Here is a 22,139-nt window from a genome sequence, read left to right as displayed (position 1 = left end):
AAATTGAGATTCATATTGTGTGGTTTAGAGTGTTCCAGAGTTCACATCCTGTGTCGGCCATGCAGAGCTCTCAGATAGGCATAACAGTAACAAAAGGCCAGGCCACTCACCAGAGGGTGAGGATGGATGGAATGATGGCCAAGAGAATGCACTCCCTTTCTCCAAGCATTGGATTGGGAAGTAAAAAATGTCTTCTGGTCTTTGCATGGAACTCTCATCTGGGTTGAATTTAAGTATTGGTAATTCCTTTATAAGGCATGGTCATGAACTCTGGCAGTGGAGGACGAGAGCAGTATTCAATTCAGTCTGATGGCGAGCCCCCTGTGGGCAGCATCCAAGTTGAGACTGAATTGGACATCCCCAGGGAGCTCACCGTCAGACTCAATTGGACACCTGTGGTTGTGCCCTCGTTTGTTTTCTCAGAACTTAGCTAAGAACATGGTGGATGCTCAGCAATCCATGTTTGCTGAAGGGTAAATGACCAAATGAATGAACAAGACCTGAGTACCCCTTAGTGAACAGTGGGAATCATGCCTGGCCTCACGACCAGTGGAGGTAATGCTGTGGGCTTGTCCACCACTCCTCTTCTCCTTTCTTTTATCATCTATTTTGTAAACTTAGAGCCTCCAGCTCCTAATATTTTAGCAAGATTAGAGTCTACTTGGCCACAGAGGGGCCTTAGAGATGGTTTAATTCAACTTTTTTAATTATATGGATGAGGAAATCAGGGCTAAAGGAGGCCAAATAATTTGTGCCAGGTCACAGGATTAATTCACGGCAGGAGGCTTCTAATCTCCTTATGGCTGGTAGGACGGATGCCTACTTCTGAACATCTGCATAGCGGCCTAGCTTTTTATTTTTTATATCATTCTAAGGTTGTATTTATTTTTTGAATGAGTAGTATGTTCCCATGATTGAAAATCCAGAAGGCACAAAAAGTCATGCTTCTTTTCCTGTTCTCCAGCCACCCCATATTGGTATTGGTTTCTTTTGTATCCTTAGAGAGAAGGTCTATACACCTACGTAAAAGTAAAACGTGTGTGTCTTTTTGTTTTTTTTTTGTTTTTTTTTTTTTTTTTAGCGTATGATACACTCTGCTTTGCCCTTTGTTTTTTTTTTTTTGTTGTTGTTGTTGTTTGTTTGTTTGTTTTGACAACGTCTCGCTCTTGTCACTCAGTCTGAAATGCAGTGGTACCATCTCGGCTCACTGCAACCTCGCCTCCAGGGTTCAAGTGATTCTCCTGCCTCAGCCTGCTGAGTAGCTGCGATTACAGTTACCTGCCACCACACCCAGCTAATTTTTGTACTTTAGTAAAGACAGGGTTTTGCCATGTTGGCCGGGATGGTCTCTATCTCCTCACCTCGTGATCTGCTCACCTCGGCCACCCAAAGTGCTGGGATTACAGGCGTGAGCCACCGTGCCCAGGCTTGCCCTTTGATTTTTACACTCAACCATAGATCACTCCTAGTGCTTTAATTCATCCTTCACGCTGTCTCTTGGTCAAATTCTCCTGAGTGCTCCTGGAACCTCTCTTACCAGCTGCTGATCTTTCTTTGCCTCCAAACTTGCACTCACCTCTTAACTTCCCTCCTACATGGTTCTGGGGCCTCCACTTCATGCTCTATGTGTTGCCAGACATATCTTCCTACATTGTTTTTCTCCCCTGCTCTAAACCCTTCCATAGCTCTCCTTGTGTGAAATTCATGGCCCACCCTACCCTGGCCCACGCTACCCTGTCCATGCCACCCTCCTGTCCACAAATGTGCATGCCCTCCTTTCTCACCTTTCGATAGGGCATTCCCTTGGGTTAAAGGTGGCTTCTCCCAAATCCTCTCCCTTTCTAAATCCTGCCTTTCTTTCAGATAACTGCTCAAAAGCTACTTCCTCCATGAAATCTTCCTCCCCTCAGGTTCCAGCAAGAAACAGTTTTTCCCTTCCTGGTCCAGGCCTAGCATTGAGTGTTTTGCACCAGAGTTGTTTGTTTCCATCTTATACCCCATACTAGACTGAAGGTTTCATAGGGGCAGAGATTGTGCTTGTCTTACACATTTTTGCATCTTTCACTTAACCTGAAGCAGTGTTTGTGCATCCTGTCCGGATCACCTAACAGATAGGTGAAGGGTGAAGAGGAAGAGCAGGAAGAGCTATTGGACGGACAGCTGGCAAGGCTCACATTGCACAGTCATATGATCTCTACTGAGAGGCACAAGTTAATCAGAAGCTTAGAACTTACTTCCCCCAGAAGCCATAACTAGAGAGAACCAAAGGGAATGGGAACCTGGGCCACTCCTACTTTTTTTGGGGGGGATACTTTTACATCATAAGTTGCATGTTTTCCTCCTTAGGATGTAGCTCACACAAACTCTTACTCATCTTTGTATCTATCATAGCTTCTAGGGCAGGGTATTAAATAGACTCTCAAGAAAAGCTCAACTGAATAAAAACGATGGAGTAGAAAGTCCCACTAAACGAATTGGTTTACGATGAACTGACATATATATGCTGCCCTGGGTGGTGATTATTCTTGGCAGAGCCTAGATCACAAGGGTATTTTACATTTCCTTCTGACACCTAAAATCTGCAATTTCAAGGATGATTCTGGAACATCTAGACATTTTAGCTAGGGCAGTTGTTCTAAAAGTGTGGTTCCAGGACCAGCATCATCAGCATCACCTGAAAACTTGCTAGTGATGCTAGGCACATTCTTGTGTCTCATTCTAGATCCACTGAATCAGAAACTCTGGGGTGGGACCCAGCCATCCACGTTTTCACACACCTTCCAGGTGCTTCTGACAACAAGTTTGAGAGCCACTGAGCTACAGGTGTCAAGAGTCTCTGCAGGCCCAACACCTCCCCGCTCCATACCCAGGTTACTTCATATTTACAGGAGGCCCCTGGCCTCCTCAGCAATGCAAGATTGGCATTAAGAGGACAGTGCACACTTCTCAGGGCTCTGTGAGTCACCCATGGGAAATTTTGCCATTCAGTGTGAACAGGAAATCAACAAACTTTTAAGAATATTTAGAACAGGAATGGCATGCCATTATGTTGCTTAAGATTATTTATTCACACTAAAAAAATAAGCCTTTCATTAAGCAGGGAAAGAACTAGGCACACTAGAAAGTAAAATAGTTAACTTATTGTATTGTGTGAAAATGTTTTATTTATATCAATAGCTGGCTGAAGTTAACGTATAAAATATAAAAATTTTTATGTTTTTGTAGCGGCATATAGTAACTATTTAACAGTCAGGTGCATTAAAATGTAGGTAACTCTTCAGAGAAGCAAAGCTCTGCTTTTTAGGGTTGATGATGAGTACACGGCCCAGCCCCTGGCCTGTGATAATGACCTTAGGGTACATGCATCTACTGCTACTGCTGTGTGTATATTTCAGTGTCTTCAAGAGCTTCAGTGCTGCACTGGAAGTTTGAAGGACTGTTCAAGAGGTGAGTGTGGAAGGCTTAATGTGTTTGCTTCATCTGCTTGGTCCTTCCTCTTTAGGCAATTTTCTGCATCTGACCTAAAACACAATAGAGAGTTCCGGCTCTGCTGTGGATGGAGAGACAGAGCTGGTTCTTTCCAGCTTCTCACTAGGAAGGAATGGGATGTATCTGGCCAGGTGCATGAGCACGTGCCTGTGGAAGAAGTGGTGCAGGTACTTGCGGAATCTCTCTCCAGCAAAGGCGTAGATCACTGGGTTCACGCAGCAGTGGGAGTAGGCAGTCACCTCCGTCACCAGCACGACCAGGTCCAGATGCTTGCTCCGTTCACAGTCAAGTCCAAATAAGATGGATTGATAGGTAGAGATAAGGATAGCCACATTGTAGGGTGTCCAGAAAATGAAAAACACAGCCATGATGACAAAAATGAGCCGGATGGCCTTGTACTTTTTTTTACTGGGGCACCTCAGCAGCGTTTTGATGATTCCTGTGTAGCAGATGGCCATAACGAGCAGAGGGAGTGCGAGACACAAGACGGTCATTTTCAGAGTGTGGAAATGCCTCCAGCTATCTACTGTATCCTGTGGGTAAATAGCACTGCAAAGAGACCCTGGAAACAACTCTTCAGTCCCATGGAAAATAAATTCAGGAAGAGCTGCCAGCACTGCCAGGCCCCAGGTGACGATGCTGGTGATGATACCAAAGGTGACAGTCCGGGCTCGAAGGGCAAACACAGCATGGACAATGGCCAGGTACCTGTCAATCGTCAGGAGGATTATGAAAAAGATCTCGCTGTACAAGCCTGTGTAATAAAACCCCGAGAGGAGCTTACACATGTCATGGCCGAAGACCCAGTTATGCTCCCTGACATAGTGGATCCAGAACGGAAGGGTGAAGAGGAAGAGCAGGTCCGAAATGGCCAGGTTGAGTAGGTAGATGTTGGTCATAATTCGGAGCCTCCTGTATTTTATGAGGATCATCACCACCACCACGTTGCCCAAGAGGCCCACAGTGAACACCAGGGAATACAGCGGGGGCACGAACTGGGCTATCAGTGCTCCGACATCAGCTTTTTCACAGAGCAGGCCCATGTCATCATAGTACGATGTGGGACTAAAGGTCTCAACCGTATCTAGTGGGGTTGTCATTTCACTTCTCCCTGTGATAGAAGAAGAAAAATACAATCCCACAATTAAGCATAATCACCTTTTGTAAAACACAGCAGTTGATTTAGTCATGTACTCAACAAAGATGCCACATGTGATAGCAGCCTAGGGATTCTTTAACATGAATTTCAAAAGGTATATCAGAGGTGTCAGGAGAGGGGTTCAGGAAGGAAAGAGCTGAAGCTTTCAAAGCCAGCATGATCCGAGATGGGAAAAGAAACAGAAATGTTGTGGGATGGTGGTGAAGAATGGGGATACTGATTTCTGAAAGCATTTGAAGGAAGAAATACCAAACAGGAAAAAACAGGCTGGATAATGATAACAATATAATAATCATTATTATTACTACTGTCTCTTACGGTATTTTGCATTTTATGTTTTACTGTTTATATATACTTTCAAAATCCTTATCCATTTAAAAGCAAAATACGTATAATAATAATAACAATGATGATTACAATTACAAGTAACTGTGCTTCTCTGCGGCCCCATAATGATGTGCCATTCATTAAAGTTAATGGGGAAATTGAACCTTGAAGAAATTTAGTAATTTGTTCAAAATCCTCTAACAAGTAAATATAAAATTTGGGCTAGATCTTTAGTCTCTATCTATGTCCATTTCTCCTGTCACTAAATTCAAATGTAGTGATTTTTAAATTTAACTTTTGAAAAATTTGCTACAGACTTGAGGAACAACTGGTTTGTGTGCTCTTAACAGCATTCTTATTCCAAATGGCATAATCCAATCCACAGCAGCTGTGAAAAAAATACACCTTTTGTCTGTTACACCTGTACAATTACAGTAATTAACTATTACAATAATTCAATTATAAGCAGTATTAGCTTAGGTTACTTTCCTTTTCCTGCTCCTAGTGATGCTGAGTTAGGCTGGTAATGTGCCAAAAGCAAACCTCTGGAAGCTTCTCCATTACAAAGGGGTAGTAAGCAGGAGGGGTCAGTCAATGGGATTTCTTATTGGACTCGATATTTCTTGGGCCAGGAGACCTAAAGCCAGTGCCTGCTTTTCTTGAGATTACAGACTTCAGTGGAGAAGGAGGAAAATAGAAAACAGATAAGGCAGGAGTCGTGGAAGGACAGTTAAGCCTTGCACTGGTTCCTCAGAGGGCATCCAACTTTCTTCTTTCTAGGAGGAAGGGACAAGGGTGAAGATGTGACTATACAGGCCGATGAGCGTTTCTCGAGGTAAATCTGAGAAATGCTTAATAACTGGGGCCAATGCAAGGAATTGTTTTTGCTTCTTAATAGAATAATTGATCAAATACTGAGGCCCCACATGTTGGGGTTCTGTGTAGTCAAAGTCAGTGAGAATAGAGATGGAAATGGAGCCAGTCCTAACACCTCTCAGCTGGATGTCTTGGACAAGCCCTTAACGCAGAGCCTCCTTTTCTTATATCCAAATTGACGACCACTGGGTCACTTGGGGTTGTCATGAGGATAAATGAGAGTGTATGTGAGTTCACATTTGAAACCAGAAAAAGCTGTAAAACTGGTAGGAACCAGGAATGAAAGAAGGACAATTAGAAGCCATTTCAAATGAAATTAGGAAAAATAGGGTCCCTTGGGTGGAACTTGCTGATCTCTTTTCATGGGTCTGTCCAGGTACATCTCCCACTGATCAATGGCACATTCCAGGCTTTTGAGGAGGAAAATGGACTTGAGGAACAAATAGTTTGTGTGTGCTCCTATCAGCATTCTTATTCCTAATAGCATAATCCAATCCATAGCAGCTGAGAAAAAATATACACATTTTGTCAGTTACACATGTAAAATCACAGAGAGTATCCTACACTTCAGCATCTAAAGCAAGAAAGGAACAGAACTGCTTATTCTGGAGAACAAAGGTATAGTAGCCTGTACTCACCGTTAATTATTTGTATTTATTTTCCTTTTCTCTAAGAGTGATTTAAAAACAGGTCAAACTTTAAAAAAATTACTTAAGTTTTGCTCAATTTTAGAGTAGTGTCTTTAATTCATATGTTATTTCTATAAAATCAACATGCTCAGGATGATAAACCATAGAACCTTCAGGGCTGCCTGTGAGCTTTTAGCACTAAAGCTCAAAGCTCAAGAAAGCATGCAGGTCCTCCAGAGTCAGCAACTAAGTTCTTGATTACTAGCTCCATGGGATCAGAGACAGAAAATCTCATATGGGCAGGGGACTTTCGCTCATGCCTGTAATCCCAGTACTTTGGGAGGCCCAGGTGGGAGGTTCACCTGAGCCCAGGAATTCAAGACCAGCCTGGACAATGTAATGAGACCCTGTCTCTACAAAAAATAAAAATAAAAAATTAGCCAGGCATGGTGGCATATACCTGTGGTCCCAACTACTTGGGGGGCTGAGGTGGGAGAATCACTTGAGCTCAGGAGGTTGAGGCTGCAGTGAACTGTGATCACACCACCGTACTCCAGCCTGGGTGACAGAATGAGACCCTGTCTCAAAAATTAAAAAATTAAAAACCTGATATGGTTTTCATCTGTCTACCCAGTCTCAATCAAGATAAATGTTTAGGTATAAAATATTCAAGAGGTTTGAACTAGGCTTTCAAAATGGCCTTTTGCATTTTGGAAAACGATGGGGGTAATAGTACATAAGTAAGAACAACAAAAAAGAAGAGCACAAAAACAAAAGTAAAAATCACCCAATCTCCTCATGCAGCATTTACCACTGTTAACATTTCTCTGTGCAGATACGGATGCCTATGTGCAAGATTTAAGAAAGTGAGGTCAACTAAAATCACTCACAATACAACTCAGCAGTGAAATGTGCAATGATTCTTTAGTCTCCAAACTATTTTGGTCTCTGTTACCAGCTTCTCATCTGCTGGGTAGCAGGAAAAAGGATTCACACATTTTAGTCCAAAGTGGTTTAAACTTCTCTTGACTCATTCATTTGAACAATGATTTTAGATTTTACTCATCCTCTTTATGCTGTCAGCTTATAATTTCAGTTTCTTCTCTCAGTGGTCCTTTCTAAGACTGTGGCAGAGATCTGGAGGAAAGGCCAGAACAACTTGAGACATGGGGCAGAGTGGGAAGGGGGTGTTCCTGTCTCCTCTTGGTCCTTGATTTATATGACTGGTGTCTGCTGAGTGGGAGTGACGTGGTCCCAACCCCGAGCCTTTTTCTGGAACCTGCTGTGGTGGTTTGTAGCTAATAGACTCATGAGGTATTCATTCTTGGTCTTCCTCGGTCTGCAATGGAGAGCCCTCTCTGTTACTGCTACGTCTCCACCAGGGCCCTGGCCCAGGCTATGTAGCTTTTCCTGCACTGGTAGGCACTGAGGCAAGGCTGCTGCTCCTTGACTCCCGCCCATGCCATGAACAAACTGAGGAACTCTCAAGAGTACAAACTAGATCTTTTTTTTTTCTGCCTGACCACCAACTTAACCGCATTGGCCATCCCATCTGGTAAGGAAGTGCCTTGCAGGGAGACATTCCTTGGGGGTCCCCATCTTAGCAGAGAGTGCTCCATGTCCCCTAGCTCTGATGGGGAAGGTAGGGACTCACAGGTGTGACTGCTTCCTGTCATAACCACTGTGTCTCTTCTCACATTCCCTGGGGTCAGAGGAGAGGACCCTCCTCCTCTCCATTCTTATCTGACAAATTTTGAAACAGTATGTGTTGAATAACTGTCCTCTCCCCTTCGGGCTTGAAATATCACCTTTGTCATATATTCTTTAATGTTCCTGATTCTGATTTTGTACTTTATATTCTATTGATATTTTATTTCCGTGCTAGGGACACTCTTCTTATTGTAGATTTATAAGATGATTTATATAGATAATATTATTATGCAACTCCCTTTCATTATATATTTCCAAATGTCTTACATATTAGAGCCATTTGTTTCATTAAACTTTAGGATCTTCTAGTCAATTACCTATAGAAACACAAGTTTGGGTGGAATTGTGTTACATTTGTAAATAAATTTAGGAAGAATTGATAACTTTACAATATCAAGGTTTTATACCGGAAACGTGATTTTGTTCTACTTTGAAGGTTTTTAAAAGATTATTTCAACATGAAAAAAGAGAACAATAAAGAACAAAAGCTAAAAGAACATAGAAAGTAGGAGGGAGAGAAAGAGAATGAGACAGAGAATCTTATGTGGTTAAACTGGATAAAATTGAATGAATTTATTACAAAGATTTTAAAATGGGCTTTCAATATCAAAGTACACTGATGCAAAACTAGAATTTGATCTTCTTTCTGTTAAAAACCACAAAGTTTTCTTGGATTATTAGTCTACTCTTGATAAGAGTAATGAAAGGGTTTTCTCTGCCTTTTAAGTGATCTGCCTAAAAGAGCAAAGATTTTATTTCTCATTAAAATAATTTTCTGTGCCTCATGTTGTCTTTATCAAGATCTTTGGTTACTTATGAAAATAGAGTTATTTGTGTTACAAGAACTAAGATTTTTCATTTTTGTTTTCTTAACTATTGCCCAAGACCATTGGAACCCACCTCTTGCATCTGCATAACCTAGATGCGAGACATGGAGTCAAAGGAGATCATTTTGGAGCTTTAAGTTTTGACTGCCCTGCTGGATTTCGAATTTGCATGGGGCCTGTTAACCCCTTTGTTTTGGCCAATTTCTCCCATTTAGAATGGCTGTATTTACCCAGTGCCTATACCCTCATTGTATCGAGGAAGTAACTAACTTGCTTTTGATATTATAAGCTCATAGGCAGAAGGGATTTGCCTTGTCTCAGATGAGATGTTGGACTGTGGACTTTCGAGTTAATGCTGAAATGAGTTAAGACTTTGGGCAACTGTTGGGAAGGTATGATTGGTTTTGAAATGTGAGGACGTGAGATTTGGGAGGGGCCAGGGTAGAATGATATGGTTTGGCTGTGTCCCCACCCAAATCTCATCTTGAATTGTATCTTCTGCAATCCCCATATGTATGGGAGACACACAGTGGGAGGTGATTGAATTATAGGAGTGGCTCTTTCCTGCACTGTTCTCAGGATAGTGAATGAGTCTCATGGGATCTGATGACTTTAAAAAGGGGAGTTTCCCTGCACAAACTTTTCTTCTCTTGTCTGCCACCATGAGACGTGCCTCTCAACTTTCCCCATGATTGTCAGGCCTCCCCAGCCACATGGAACTGGAAGTCCAATAAAACTCTTTCTTTGGTAAATTGCCCAGTCTCAGGTATGTCTTTACCAGCAGCATGAAAATGGACTAATACAACTATGTAACTTTCTGTATTTGCCTTTGAAATCTTTTAGTTGTCACTTTGGCTAAATGGATACCTAAGTGTTGTTTCAGAGTGAACCGTGATCCTATTTAATCAAGTGCTTTAAATCTTTCGACATTTTTGACAACCTTCCTAAATCAATTCTACATACAGTCTTTTTGACCTTAAGCTAACTTTGGAATTTTGCAGAGAGCCTCTGGAAAATCCTCAAAGGAATTTATTCTCTCCTTATATTATAAAAAGAGAGATGTTAGACTAATTATTTAACATATTACATTGTATGGGAAGCACTGCCAAATAAAAAATGTTAAATCTTCTTTATGTTATATTTGTATAGATACATGTTATTAATATGTGTTTCAGAAATTATATGAAATTCCTACATATCAGATATGTCCTGGTATAATTTTATCAGCCATGTGTTGTATATATTTCATCAGCCAAAATGTTGTATATCACAGAAATAACCAAATTTCTTCTTTAACTGCATTATAGAAAATTCTCAGGGGCATTTTAAACCATTGTTCATCCATAGCAGTTATTGTTTTACTCTGGTGCTTTCCTGAAAGCTTTTGCAAATACCTTATGGTACAAAATGACATGAAATTCATAGAAAGACTCTGACACTTATAGGTTTCTGACAGTTTTGAACCAGGGTTGTTTCCAGCCTTACAGCCTTACAAGCTGAAGTTGAATTACCTAAAATAAACTCCGGAGAAATCACCACGACAGCTTGTATATGAACATCTTTTGTGCATGTTGCTGCATGGCTGCTCAGAAAATTCCCTGGACCACCAATGACACCACCAGAGACATTCAAACTGCAAGCCAAGAAAATCTATTAAAGTGCAACAGTCATATTTTTTAAAATGCTGTTTCTATGTCATTGAGTCAGGAATTATAGCCCTAAATCTTAAAGATCTAAGAGATCAGATCCTACTATTCTACCAGATCAGGGAAGCACAATTGATTGACTAAATCTTGGCTCTTTTAAGTAGGTTGGTTTGGTTGGTTTTGGGGTATTTTTCAGACTCTTGGTATTATCCTCCTATTAGTCATATTGATAATATCCCTTATGGAATGTAGTCTCATAAGGGTCTTAAGTGCTTGTCAGCAGCCACTAACTCAACAGTTGATCTCCGTGAAGATTGAAAACCAAAACCGTATGAACAAGAGTCATCAAAATAACCTACTGAGATTCTAGTTTGTGACCCATAAATGTCTGCAGAAAGGAAAACAACATGTAGTAACCAAGGGTAATAGCCAGTCACATTCTCAGTTCAAGTGAGAGAATGACCAAAAGTGGGGAACTGTTAAAGAAAAATAAAAATGAAGGCCACAGTTTAGATATATCCCAAGGCCCAGTGCTAATCATATTCTTGAAAAACACAATCCCAAATGCCATAATGTTGAAATCCCAAAATATCAAAATCACAATCCTAAAAGATTAAAATTCCTAATGTTGAAATCCTGAAAGCTGAATTCTGGGGAAGGATTAGTGCATTTCTGGTTGTACACATTGTAGTTGCATAATGTTAGTTGCATTGTATTAAGAGGAACTATTACTTGCTATTATCTTTATTTGGAAATTAAGTATGGTTTAAGGAGATGTGTATGCACGTCAACTTGACAAAGGGTGGATCTGTGGACTTAATTTTAGATGTCAACTTGACTGGGTAAAGGAACAACTAGAAACTTGGTGAAGCATTGTATTGAGTGTGTCTGTGAAAGTGTTTCCAGAGATTACTGTGTTAGTCTGAGTGGATTAGGTGGGAAAGATCTGCTTTCAGTGTTGACAGGCACCATCCAATCAGCTGGGGGCCTGAAGTGAACAATTACAGAAGGCGAATTGGTCTGTCTTTGAGAGCTGGAACAGACTGTTCTTCTGTTGCTTTAGACATCAGAAATCCAGGCTCACCAGCCTTTGAACTATACAACTACCCACCTTCCCCAACTCAGCGGCTTTCAGCCTAGGACTGAGTGTTACAACAGTGGCTTCTCTGTTTCTGAGGCCTGTAGACTTACACTGAGCCACACTACCAGTATTCCAGGGTCTCCAGCTTGCAGATGGTTTGTTGTGGGACTTCTTAGTCACCATAATTGGGAGCCAATTATCCTAATAAATCCCATCTCCTGTATCTACATACATATTCTATTGGTTCTGTCTCTGGAGAACCCAGACTAATATAGATTTGGTATTGAGGAAGCTGAGTATCATCCTGCTTACTGGAATGATATGCCATTGTGGTTTTAAATACTAATACATGCTAAGGACTCTCAAATTGATGTCTTAAGCCCTGACCCAAACCCCTACTCAAAATTTCATCTTAAACATCTAATGAGCATCACAATATTCCATTACTCTTCCTTTATTCTCAATGGAAGAAATTGGTGAACTTTTTTCCCAGAAAAAAAAAAAAATAAGCCTGTGACAAGCTAAGTGTATGAGGTTACTTTAATGGTGAAAGATAAAAATTTTTAAGTTAATTATTATTGATGCTACAAAAGCACCAATCCTTAACTGCAACAGCCTAGCAATAAGCGGACTTTTAAATGGACAGCATATACGCAGGCAATGTGTAGACCACAACGACTCTCCAAATACAAGTGCAGCAAGTGCTTTGAAGAACCTAGAAGAGAAAACACAGGGAAAAAATGCAAGAAATTTCCCTTGCCAAGTTACTCAATTGTGTATCACTTCTGTCCCTTCACCCCTAGTGCCAATTCACTATGCTATGTATTCAACCTTTGCGTCATTTTCAGTAGTGGAGGTATAAACTGTGGAAAGACATTTACAGAGTTCTATTATGTTTTATGCCTTTTTTTTTTTTTTTTTTTTTTGCAAATTTGACTCCTGAAAGTACATTACTACTACAACTTTGTACGTAAGCATTGCATGTGTGCATACAAATGTCAAGAGCTCCTTGATAAATAAACAGATGTCCTTTTTGTACCTCTGTGTTTGTGAAAGATACCATTTCTCGAGGTCTTGGCTCTTTGGGCAACTGGCAAATGTGGTGGTGACCCATCATGGTTCTTGACTGATTTCATTCAAAGACTGAGGATGTCCATCACAGTATTTCAGACGACCACAGTTTATAAAGCTGGGTGCACACAATTACCAACTATAGTGATACACATTTATATATTGTGATTTTTGATCTATGTATTTATGAATAAAATTCATCTGCTCATAACTGTTATACCCTTGTGACTGTTGTTAGTATACCTGAGTGTTTATGCTTGCAAAAATATATACGATATTATTCCCTATTGTGAAGTGTTCTGTTGTGTTTTTATAAGTTTTTCAAGATAAATCCTCCTTTAGGAATATACATAAATGTCTTTTAAATTATTGTTTTCAGAGTTATATTTTTGGGATTTTAATATTTTGGGATAGTGGTTTTTGGATTTAAAATTTTAGTCTTTCTGGATTTCAACATTTGGAATTATGGCATTCAGGATTGTGTCTTTCAGGATTATAGCCCAAACTCCTCAAGGCCAACCACCCATGGCCACATAGCCAAGACTGAAGTCATCCTGATTTCCCTGAAAAGCCAACTGTAATCATAAATGAAACACAAAATATAAAGTTTATGTCATTGTCAGCATGATTCAGTTAAATTAAACCAATCTGCTATAGACAAATCAGCTTTAAAAGTTCTTGTTTCAACACCATTGTTAATGTACAAGCAAATCACAAAAAAAGGTCAAAATACTGAAAGATCTCTACAAGGAAAACTACAAAACACTGCTGAAAGAAATCTTAGATGACCCCAAAAAATGGAAACACATCCCATGCTCATGAATGGGTAGAATCAATATTGTGAAACTAACCATACTGCAAAAAGCAACCTACAAATTCAATGCAATTTCCATCACAATAGCACTTTTATTTTTCACAGAACTAGAAAAAATCCTAAAACTCATATGGAACCAAAAGAGCCCATGTAGCCAAAGCAAGACAGCAAAAAGAACAAATTTGGAGGCACCACGTTACCCAACTTCAAACTGTATTGTTAATATAAGGCCATAGCCATCCAAACAGCATAGTACTGGTATAAAAACAGGCATATAGACCAGTGGAACAGAATAGAGAACCCAGAAATAAACCCAAATACTTAAGGCCAACTGATCTTCAACAAAGCAAAAAAAACATAAAGTGGGGAAATGACACCCTATTCAACAAATGGTGCTGGGATAATTGGCTAGCCACTTGTAGAAGAATGAAACCGGATCCTCATCTCTCACTGTAGACAAAAATCAACCCAAGATGGATCAAAGACTTAAATCTAAGACCCAAAACCATAAAAATTTTAGAAGATAACCTCAAAATAACTGTTCTAGACATTGGCTTAGGCAAAGAGTTCTTGACCAAGAACCCAAAAGCAAATACAACAAAAACAGAGATGAATAGATGGAACTTAATTAAACTAAAAAGCTTCTGCACAGCAAAAGAAATAATCAGCAGAGTAAACAGACAACCAATAGAGTGGAAGAAAATCTTTGCAATCTATACATCTGATAAAGGTCTAATATCCAGAATCTACAAGGAACTCAAACAAATCATCAAGAAAAAAAACAAACAATCCCATCAAAAAGTGGGCTAAGGACATGAATAGACAATTCTCAAAAGAAGATATACAAATAGCCAACGAACATACGCAAAAATGCTCAACAGCACTAATTATCAGGGAAATGCAAATCAAAACCACAATGTGATACTGCCTAGTCTTGCAAGAATGGCTATAATAATTAAATAAAAATAGATGTTGGCGTGGTTGTCGTGAAGAGAACACTTTATGCTATTGATGGGAATGTAAACTAGCGCAACCCCTATAGAAAACAGTGTGGTGATGCCTTGAATAATTAAAAGTTGATCTATCATTTGATCCAGCAATCCTACTCCTGGGTATCTATCCAGAGGAAAATAAGTCACTATATGAGAAAGATACTTGCACACACGTTTATAGCAACACCATGGTATACTACTCAGCCATGAAAAGGAATGAAATAATGCCAATCTGCAGCAACCTGGATGGAATTAGAGATCCTCAGTTAAGTAACTCAGGAATGGAAAACCAAACATCGTACATTGTCACTCATAAGTGAGAGTTAGGCTATGAGGAAGCAAAGGCATAAGAAAGACACAATGAACTTGGGGGACTCCGGGGAAAGGGTGGGAGGGGAGTGAGGGATAAAAGACTACACTTTGAGTACAGTGTACACACTGCTCAGGTGACAGGTGCACCAAAATCTCAGAAATCACCGCTAAAGAAATTATCCATGTAACCAAACACCACCTGTTCCCCTAAAACCTATTGATTTTTTTTTTTTTTTTTTTTTTTTTTTTTTTTTTTTTTTTTTTTTTTTACAAAAAAGAACTTCGAACCCAGAGGGGAAAAATATTTCCTCCTTTGTGCTTTATAAACTATGCTGTAAGTGCTCTAAGTGGGAATCCCTACACTTTCAGATCTATGTCTCTTCGCTCTCAAACTGTTCTTTTGTGTGCACAATAAACTTCTGCAACTTTAAATTTTGATCTGATTTTGTTTTTGACAAATGTAAAATTTCCTTTACTCTCCCCTTTCTCAATTTCTTCTCCTCCTCAGAGGGGAGATTGTTGTTGAGCCCTCTTGCATTTATTTATGTATTTATACACATAATTATAAGTGGCTTTTTGGTACATAAATCAGGACCTCACATGGCACCCATTTCATTGCTGGATAATTCTATTCAGGGTGTTCTTGAGTGGTGGTTGAATTTATATACATAATTTTAAGTGGCTTTTTGGTGCATAAATCAGGACATAAATCCGAGTAAGAAATATCAAGTTTTCTGTGACTTTTTAAACTTTACATCTTGGAAATCTTTCTATATCAATACTTGTAGAACTGTCTCATTCTTTGGTACATAAATCAGAGTAAGAAATATCAAGTTTTCTGAAAGTTTTTAAACCTTACATCTTGGAAATCCTTCTATATCAACACTTGTTGAACTGCCTCATTCTTTCTAATTGTGAGATGGTATTCCACTGTGTGGAATTTAAACAGTTTTCTATGAACAGAATTTAGATTAACCACACTGGGCGTCAACACAAAATTTACCAGTATAGCAAACCTGCACATTTACTCTCGAACCTAAAATAAAAGTAGAACAAACATACTCCCCCAAAATCCTGTAATTCTGGTTTCCCTTAAGGTTAACACGTGATAGGGTTAATAAAGAAACTTCCTGCATGTAAACTTCATTAAATTTAATCTTAATTTAATCTAAATTAATAGAAGTGTTGTATGCACATAGTGGAAAGGATCATTTCACAGCATCCGAAAGTGGTCCAAATATGTCCAGGGCTCTAATGCAAACATTCACCAACTAAAATGTAGTCAAGAGGAAGGCTTACCCAGTAAAGATGAGTTGAAGAAGCCGTGGGTATCCATCCTGGAGAAAAGCCACTCTAGGGAGGGGAGAGAGTAGGATACTGACTGGGCGGATGAGAATCAGAATTATGTGTGACTCGCAGCAAAGCCTCCCAGAACCAGCAAGAAGTAGTTCAAAGATGCAAATTCAACCACCACTCAAGAACACCTTGAGTAGAATTATCCAGCAATGAAATGGGTGCCATGTGAGGTCTTGAGTGAGCTGTGACTGGAGGAATTCACGAGGCTCAGTGACTTCCTATCAGGGACAAGGTAGGAGGGATTCCCCCAGAAGGAGGCAGGTTAGCTAGAGCAGCGTTTCTCAGCCCTGGCTGCATGTGGGAGTCACAGGGGAGCTCTTGAAAATCCCCAGCTTACACCTCTGAACAGTTAAATCAGAGTCTCTGGAGATGGGACCTGGCTCTCAGTGGTTCTTAATGCTCTTCTGGTGATTCCCTTGTGCAGCCGAGGCTGACAGCTCCTGCACTACATGACATGAAGTCCCTCCTAAATTTGAACTTTTTTTTTTTTTTAATCCCTGAGTCATATAACCCTCCAACCTATTTTAAGTGTAGTGAAAACAAAAGGGGAAACTTAGGGGTAGAATAAAGAATATCCTTAGTTGCAAGTTCTTTAGAAGCTAACACCATGAATGGCAAACACAAGAGCCAATTTAATGGTAGGCTATATTGCTATGTTATCCAGAACAAATGAAATCTACCTCCTGACTTTCCATCCACCTCTCCACCAGCTATCCCTTCATGTTTTCATCCAATTACCCATCTAGATATTCAATTTGCTTCCCATCTATGCAATTAAGTTGATCCCCTCCCAACCCCTCCCACTTCCTTCCCTTCCTTTGTTTCTTTTCTCAAAAAATCTGAAGTATCCAAAAAAGTTAGTTATCTGTGCAGTAGTCCGATAGAACTTTTGTGTATCAGTGGAAGTGTTCTGTATCTGTGCTGTCCGATAAGAGAGACACTTGGCCGGGCACTGTGGCTCACGCTTACAATCCCAGCATCTTGGGAGGCCAAGGTGCGTGGATCATTTGAGGTCAGGAGTTCAAGACCAGCTTGGCCAACATGGTGAAACCTTGTCTCTACTTCAAAAAAAAAAAAAAAAAAAAATTAGCCGGGCATTAGTGGTGCACCCCTGTAATCCCAGCTACTTGGGAGGCTGAGGCAGGAGAATCTCTTGAGCCAGGAGCCAGGTGTGAACTGAGATCGTGCCACTGCATTCCAGTCTGGGAGACAGAGTGAGACCTTGTCTCAAAAAAAGAAAAAGAAAAAAAAAAAAGACAGACACTAGCCTCATGGCTATTGAGCACTTGAAATGTGGCTAGTGCAACTGAGAAACTGAACTTTTCATTTTATTTAAATAGCCACATGTAGCAAGTAGTGGACAATACAGGCCTAGTGTCCAGCATGATGCCTGGCAAATGAAAGCTGCTTAATAAACTCTTCTTCAGTGTATTAAAGAATGGAGTAGAATAATTTTTACTTAGCTTTGCACTGTCCAGACTACACATCTGAAATATTATGTTCTGTTCCAGGCACCAAATTTTAAGAGGGTTAGTATCAACCTAGAATATAGAAGGAGGTAGGATGATAAGAGTCCCAAAACATCAGCCATAGTTGGCAGAACTTGGAATGTTTTGTATGAAAAATAATAATCTTTGCATGAAATCAACCTAAATGCCCATCAATGACAGGTTGGGTAAAGAAAATGTGGTACATATACACATGGAATACTATGCAGCCATAAAAATAAAACAGATAATGTCTTCTTTTGCAGGAACATGGATGGAGCTGGAAGCTATTATCCTTAGCAAACTAATGCAGGGACAAAAAATCAAATACCACATGTTTTCACTTATAAGTGGGAGCTAAATGATGAGAACTCACGAACACAAAGAAGGGAACAACAGACACCGGGGTCTACTTGAGCGTGGGAGGAGGGAGAGGAGCAGAAAAACGACTATTGACTACTAGGCTTAATACCTGGCTGATGAAATAATCTGTACAACGAACCCCCATGGCACGAGTTTACCTACATAACAAACCTTCACATGTACCCCCAAACCTAAAATAAAAGTTAAAAAAGGAAAATCATCATATTTGGATTCATTTTAGTTTTGTTTTTCTTTTTGTATGTCTTTGGTCTGGATTGAAGGTTTTTTTTTTTTTTTTTTTTTTTTTTTTTTTTTTTTTTAATTAAAGGGTTGGATTAGGCAATGTTTTAGGCCCACATAAGGTAGAAAAGTCTATGATATGATAGTCTTTCCTGAGAAGAGGAAGTAGACTCTCATAGAGCAGAAATTTGATGACCTTGGAGGAAACTAGATTCATCCACACACAGGGAAGAACTTTCTGAGAACAGTGCAGGAATAGAATGAGGGAGCCAGTGAGCTTCTTCCCTGGAAATACACAAGAAGAGCCTCTCAAAGTTCAAATCGTGAATGGATGCAGTCTTCTTTCCAGCCACAAACATTTCCCAGCATCGGTATTTTAGGGCAGCACGTGGATTTCCAGAGTTTCCAATCATTAATACTAGTTACTGGTTCAAAAGTTACACCTCATGCTTGTTTCTTTCAGAATTGTGTCTGAGTGCGGTCAATTCATTTTAAGTGACAGGGTTTCACCCACCAGCCAAATGATTTTGGATTCTTTTTACCAATCTCCTTGGTCAAATATTAGACTTGTTCATTACATTTTAGTAACAGGTGTTTCAAATGTGGCCAATTTTTAGTTTTCAATACAGGCTGATATGTTATTTAGTTGAAGGAGTTGGTCATGAAGAATATGTTTTCATAGAGAAAGTATGCGTATACATTCCAAATAACATGGTTGTGGAGTATTCAGCATGACCAGAATGTTCAGCTTTCTGGGACCCAGTGCTTCCACCTCCAACTGTGCTATGGAGAGAGAGCCTTTCCAGGTACCATGTATGTTATAACTGATAGCACACTTGTATATCATTTTGTATTCTCATACCTTCTTTGTCTTTCACCTAGTTCCATGTGGCTAAACATTACTTAAAAATGTAGTTAGTAATGACTCCAACATACTGTATAGATAATCATGGTTATTTAATCAACCTTTTTGTTGTGTGATTAAGTTGTTCACAATTTGCTCTGCTATAGATAATACTGCAATAAACATATTTGTGTGCATTTTAAAATTATTTCCTTAAGGTATATTACCCAAATCACAATTTCTACATTGAATTATATTTCAAAGTCTCTTGATGCATTTTGTCAAATTGCTTCCAGAAAGTGTGTAAACCATTTTGTATATCATTTTGCATATCATTCTGTTTTCTGATATCTTAATTTCTTTATCTTTCACCTAGTTCCATGTGGCTAAAAATTACTTGAAAATGTAATTTGTAATGATTCCAACATACTGTATAGATAATCATGGTTATTTAATCAACCTTTTTGTTGTGTGATTAAGTTATTCACAGTTTGCTCTGCTATAAATAATACTGCAATAAACATATTTGTGTGCATTTTAAAATTATTTCCTTAAGGTATATTACACAAATCACAATTTCTACACTGAATTATATTTCGAAGTCTCTTGACTCATTTTGTTAAATTGCTTCCAGAAAGTGTGTAACAATATATATACTCTTTGCACTAGTAGGTGATGGTGCCCGTTTCAGCAAGCATCCATCAATATGGAGAAGATCTAAAAGAAAGAAAAAATTACTTGGCCAATTAGATGGGCAAAAGGGATGCCATTATTGTCATAATTAACATTCATTTCATTACTGATTTTTTTTAACTACAAGTATTAGTCATTCATATTTCCTTTTCTGTGAATTATCTCTCTCTGCCCTTCACCCAATTTATTCTGCTGTACAGATCTGCTTTTTTCTTATTAAGTCATACACAGGGCTCACCTTTCTTCTCCCAGAAGAGCTAACTCAGCCTGCCTGGTTCATTGTAATCATCACCACTTTCTGGAAACAGTTGCACTTCAAAAATATACTTCAACTTATACCACATCCATGTGGAAGACCCCATATTCCCACCACTCTCACTTGAAGTACTTGTCAAAGTTAACACTCATCCTCTGTCAATCCAGGCATTTCCAGAAGAATCGGTAAGGCTTTCCAGCTCTACCCTCTAACACAGACAACCTCGTTCACCCAGAAGAAAAGACACCAAATCAGTCAACTGACTCATCTAGTAGCTTGACTTAGTGTGGATTTTCAATGAAAACTTCAAATAAATACATATATTTCCACACATACATACTTAATGCACACACACATATGTATTATAATCAGCCCTCTGTATCCATGGGTTCCACATGTGTGTATTCAACCAATCACGGATCAAAAATATCTGGGAAAAAACTCCACAAAGTTGCAAAAACCAAGCCTTGAATTTGCCACGCAGCAAGTTCTATGTCGACTCCACATGAATGAAGCGCTGTGTGCACATTGTACTAGGTATAACAAGTAATCTAGGTATGATTTAAAGGGTACTGGAGGATATTCATAGGTTATCAGCAAATACTACATCATTTTATAAAAAGAACTTGAGCATCTATGGAATTTGGTATCTGCAAGGGTCCTGGAACAAATCCCTCACAGATACCAAGGGAGGACTGTATATATATAAAAAGTGTGTATATATATACACATATATAAATTATATTTTCACTGACTATTTCTTACAAGTCAATATAAAGAAACACAAGCTATTAAGTGTAAGCTCTTTGGAGTAGTCCTATGCACAATAGTTGAGAATTTGTGAAAGTATAGGAGGGTAACGTGGGCACAGATGTTGACTAAAGAGGTATAAAGGGCCAAGTTTGGGTGAGTGCTACATGCAAACATATCATTGTGTGAATGCGAGACAGAAAGGGGAAATTAGAAAAAACAAGAAGAAAATGGAGGTATGTGGCCATATCTTCTCCCACTCTGGCCCCATACTACCTCTAAATTGCTGTGTACCTTCCTTCTCCTCCCTCCTAAATCCAAGAGCACTGCTGGAAGTTATTACTTCCACCTGCCTGGACCCCTCCTTGTTCCACCTCCCTTTTCCTGGAAAAGCGACACCTACCTGAAAATCTCTTCTAAGTAAAAACTTCTGTTGTATTTCGGTAAGTTCTTGCCCAGATAAGCACAAGAAGACCAGTGGCACCTGCTAATTTAGTGAAGTCCTTGATATGTCCAGTGATAGCTTAGGTGTCATCATTCCTGAAACAGAGATACCATCAGATCACAGACATTAGTAAAGTAGTAAACAATGTAAGTATATAACTTCCTGTTTTAAACAGACTAGCTTCTCAGTTTTGCAAGTTTTCAGAAAGATGCTTACTTTGGTGCAGTTCTTCTTTTTCATGATTGACACAACATACTAACCACTCGCCTGAGAAATCCTTGCAATGAGTGCTGCTTTAGGGGCTTTTCACCCCATTGGCATTGCTCATTTTTGGTGGTGGGGGGTTGTTATAATTTTTTTTTTTTTTTTGACAGCATTTTACTCTGTCACCCAGGCTGGAGTGCAGTGGCATGATCTCAGCTCACTGCAACCTCCACCTCCTGGGTTCATGGGATTTTCCTGCCTCAGTCTCTGGAATAATTGGTATTAGAGGCACGTGCCATCATGCCGGGCTAATTTTTGTATTTTTAGTAAAGACAGGGTTTCACCATATTAGCCAGGCTGGTCTCAAACTTCTGACCTCAAGTGATCTGCCTGTCTCGGCCTCCCAAAATGCTGGGATTTCTAATTCTTGAATAAGCATTGATTTGACCCATCAGGAGACAGGATGAAGAATGAAATAAGAATATCCCGGCAAAGGAATAAACTAATTATTCTGCAGGGTCCCGTAGATACTTGGATAGGGCAAAATGTGGCTGCAAAGGTTTAGACA

At 39.5% G+C, this 22,139-nt stretch overlaps 1 protein-coding gene across 2 annotated transcripts; it reads right to left on the bottom strand.

The window, feature by feature from the left end:
• Nucleotides 1-3,133: 3,133 nt before the first annotated feature.
• CCR3 (C-C motif chemokine receptor 3) lies at nt 3,134-21,512 on the bottom strand. Of its 2 annotated transcripts, none has more exons than XM_010374791.2 (2): nt 21,326-21,512; nt 3,134-4,600 (listed from the first exon to the last, which is right to left on the bottom strand). In XM_010374791.2, exon 2 carries the CDS (start codon nt 4,587-4,589, stop codon nt 3,522-3,524), a length of 1,068 nt encoding a protein of 355 aa, XP_010373093.1. In that variant the 5' UTR covers nt 4,590-4,600; nt 21,326-21,512; the 3' UTR covers nt 3,134-3,521. The 2 variants fall into 2 exon arrangements, with proteins under 2 accessions (XP_010373093.1, XP_030792035.1); XM_030936175.1 differs by lacking the exon at nt 21,326-21,512 and adding an exon at nt 16,233-16,407 and having other exon boundaries at nt 3,145-4,600.
• Nucleotides 21,513-22,139: the final 627 nt, after the last annotated feature.

This window comes from Rhinopithecus roxellana, chromosome 1, assembly GCF_007565055.1.
Source record: "Rhinopithecus roxellana isolate Shanxi Qingling chromosome 1, ASM756505v1, whole genome shotgun sequence".
Lineage (NCBI taxonomy): Eukaryota > Metazoa > Chordata > Mammalia > Primates > Cercopithecidae > Rhinopithecus > Rhinopithecus roxellana.
Note: the sequence above shows the minus strand (reverse complement) of the source record. Positions and strands in the feature narration are given on the sequence as shown.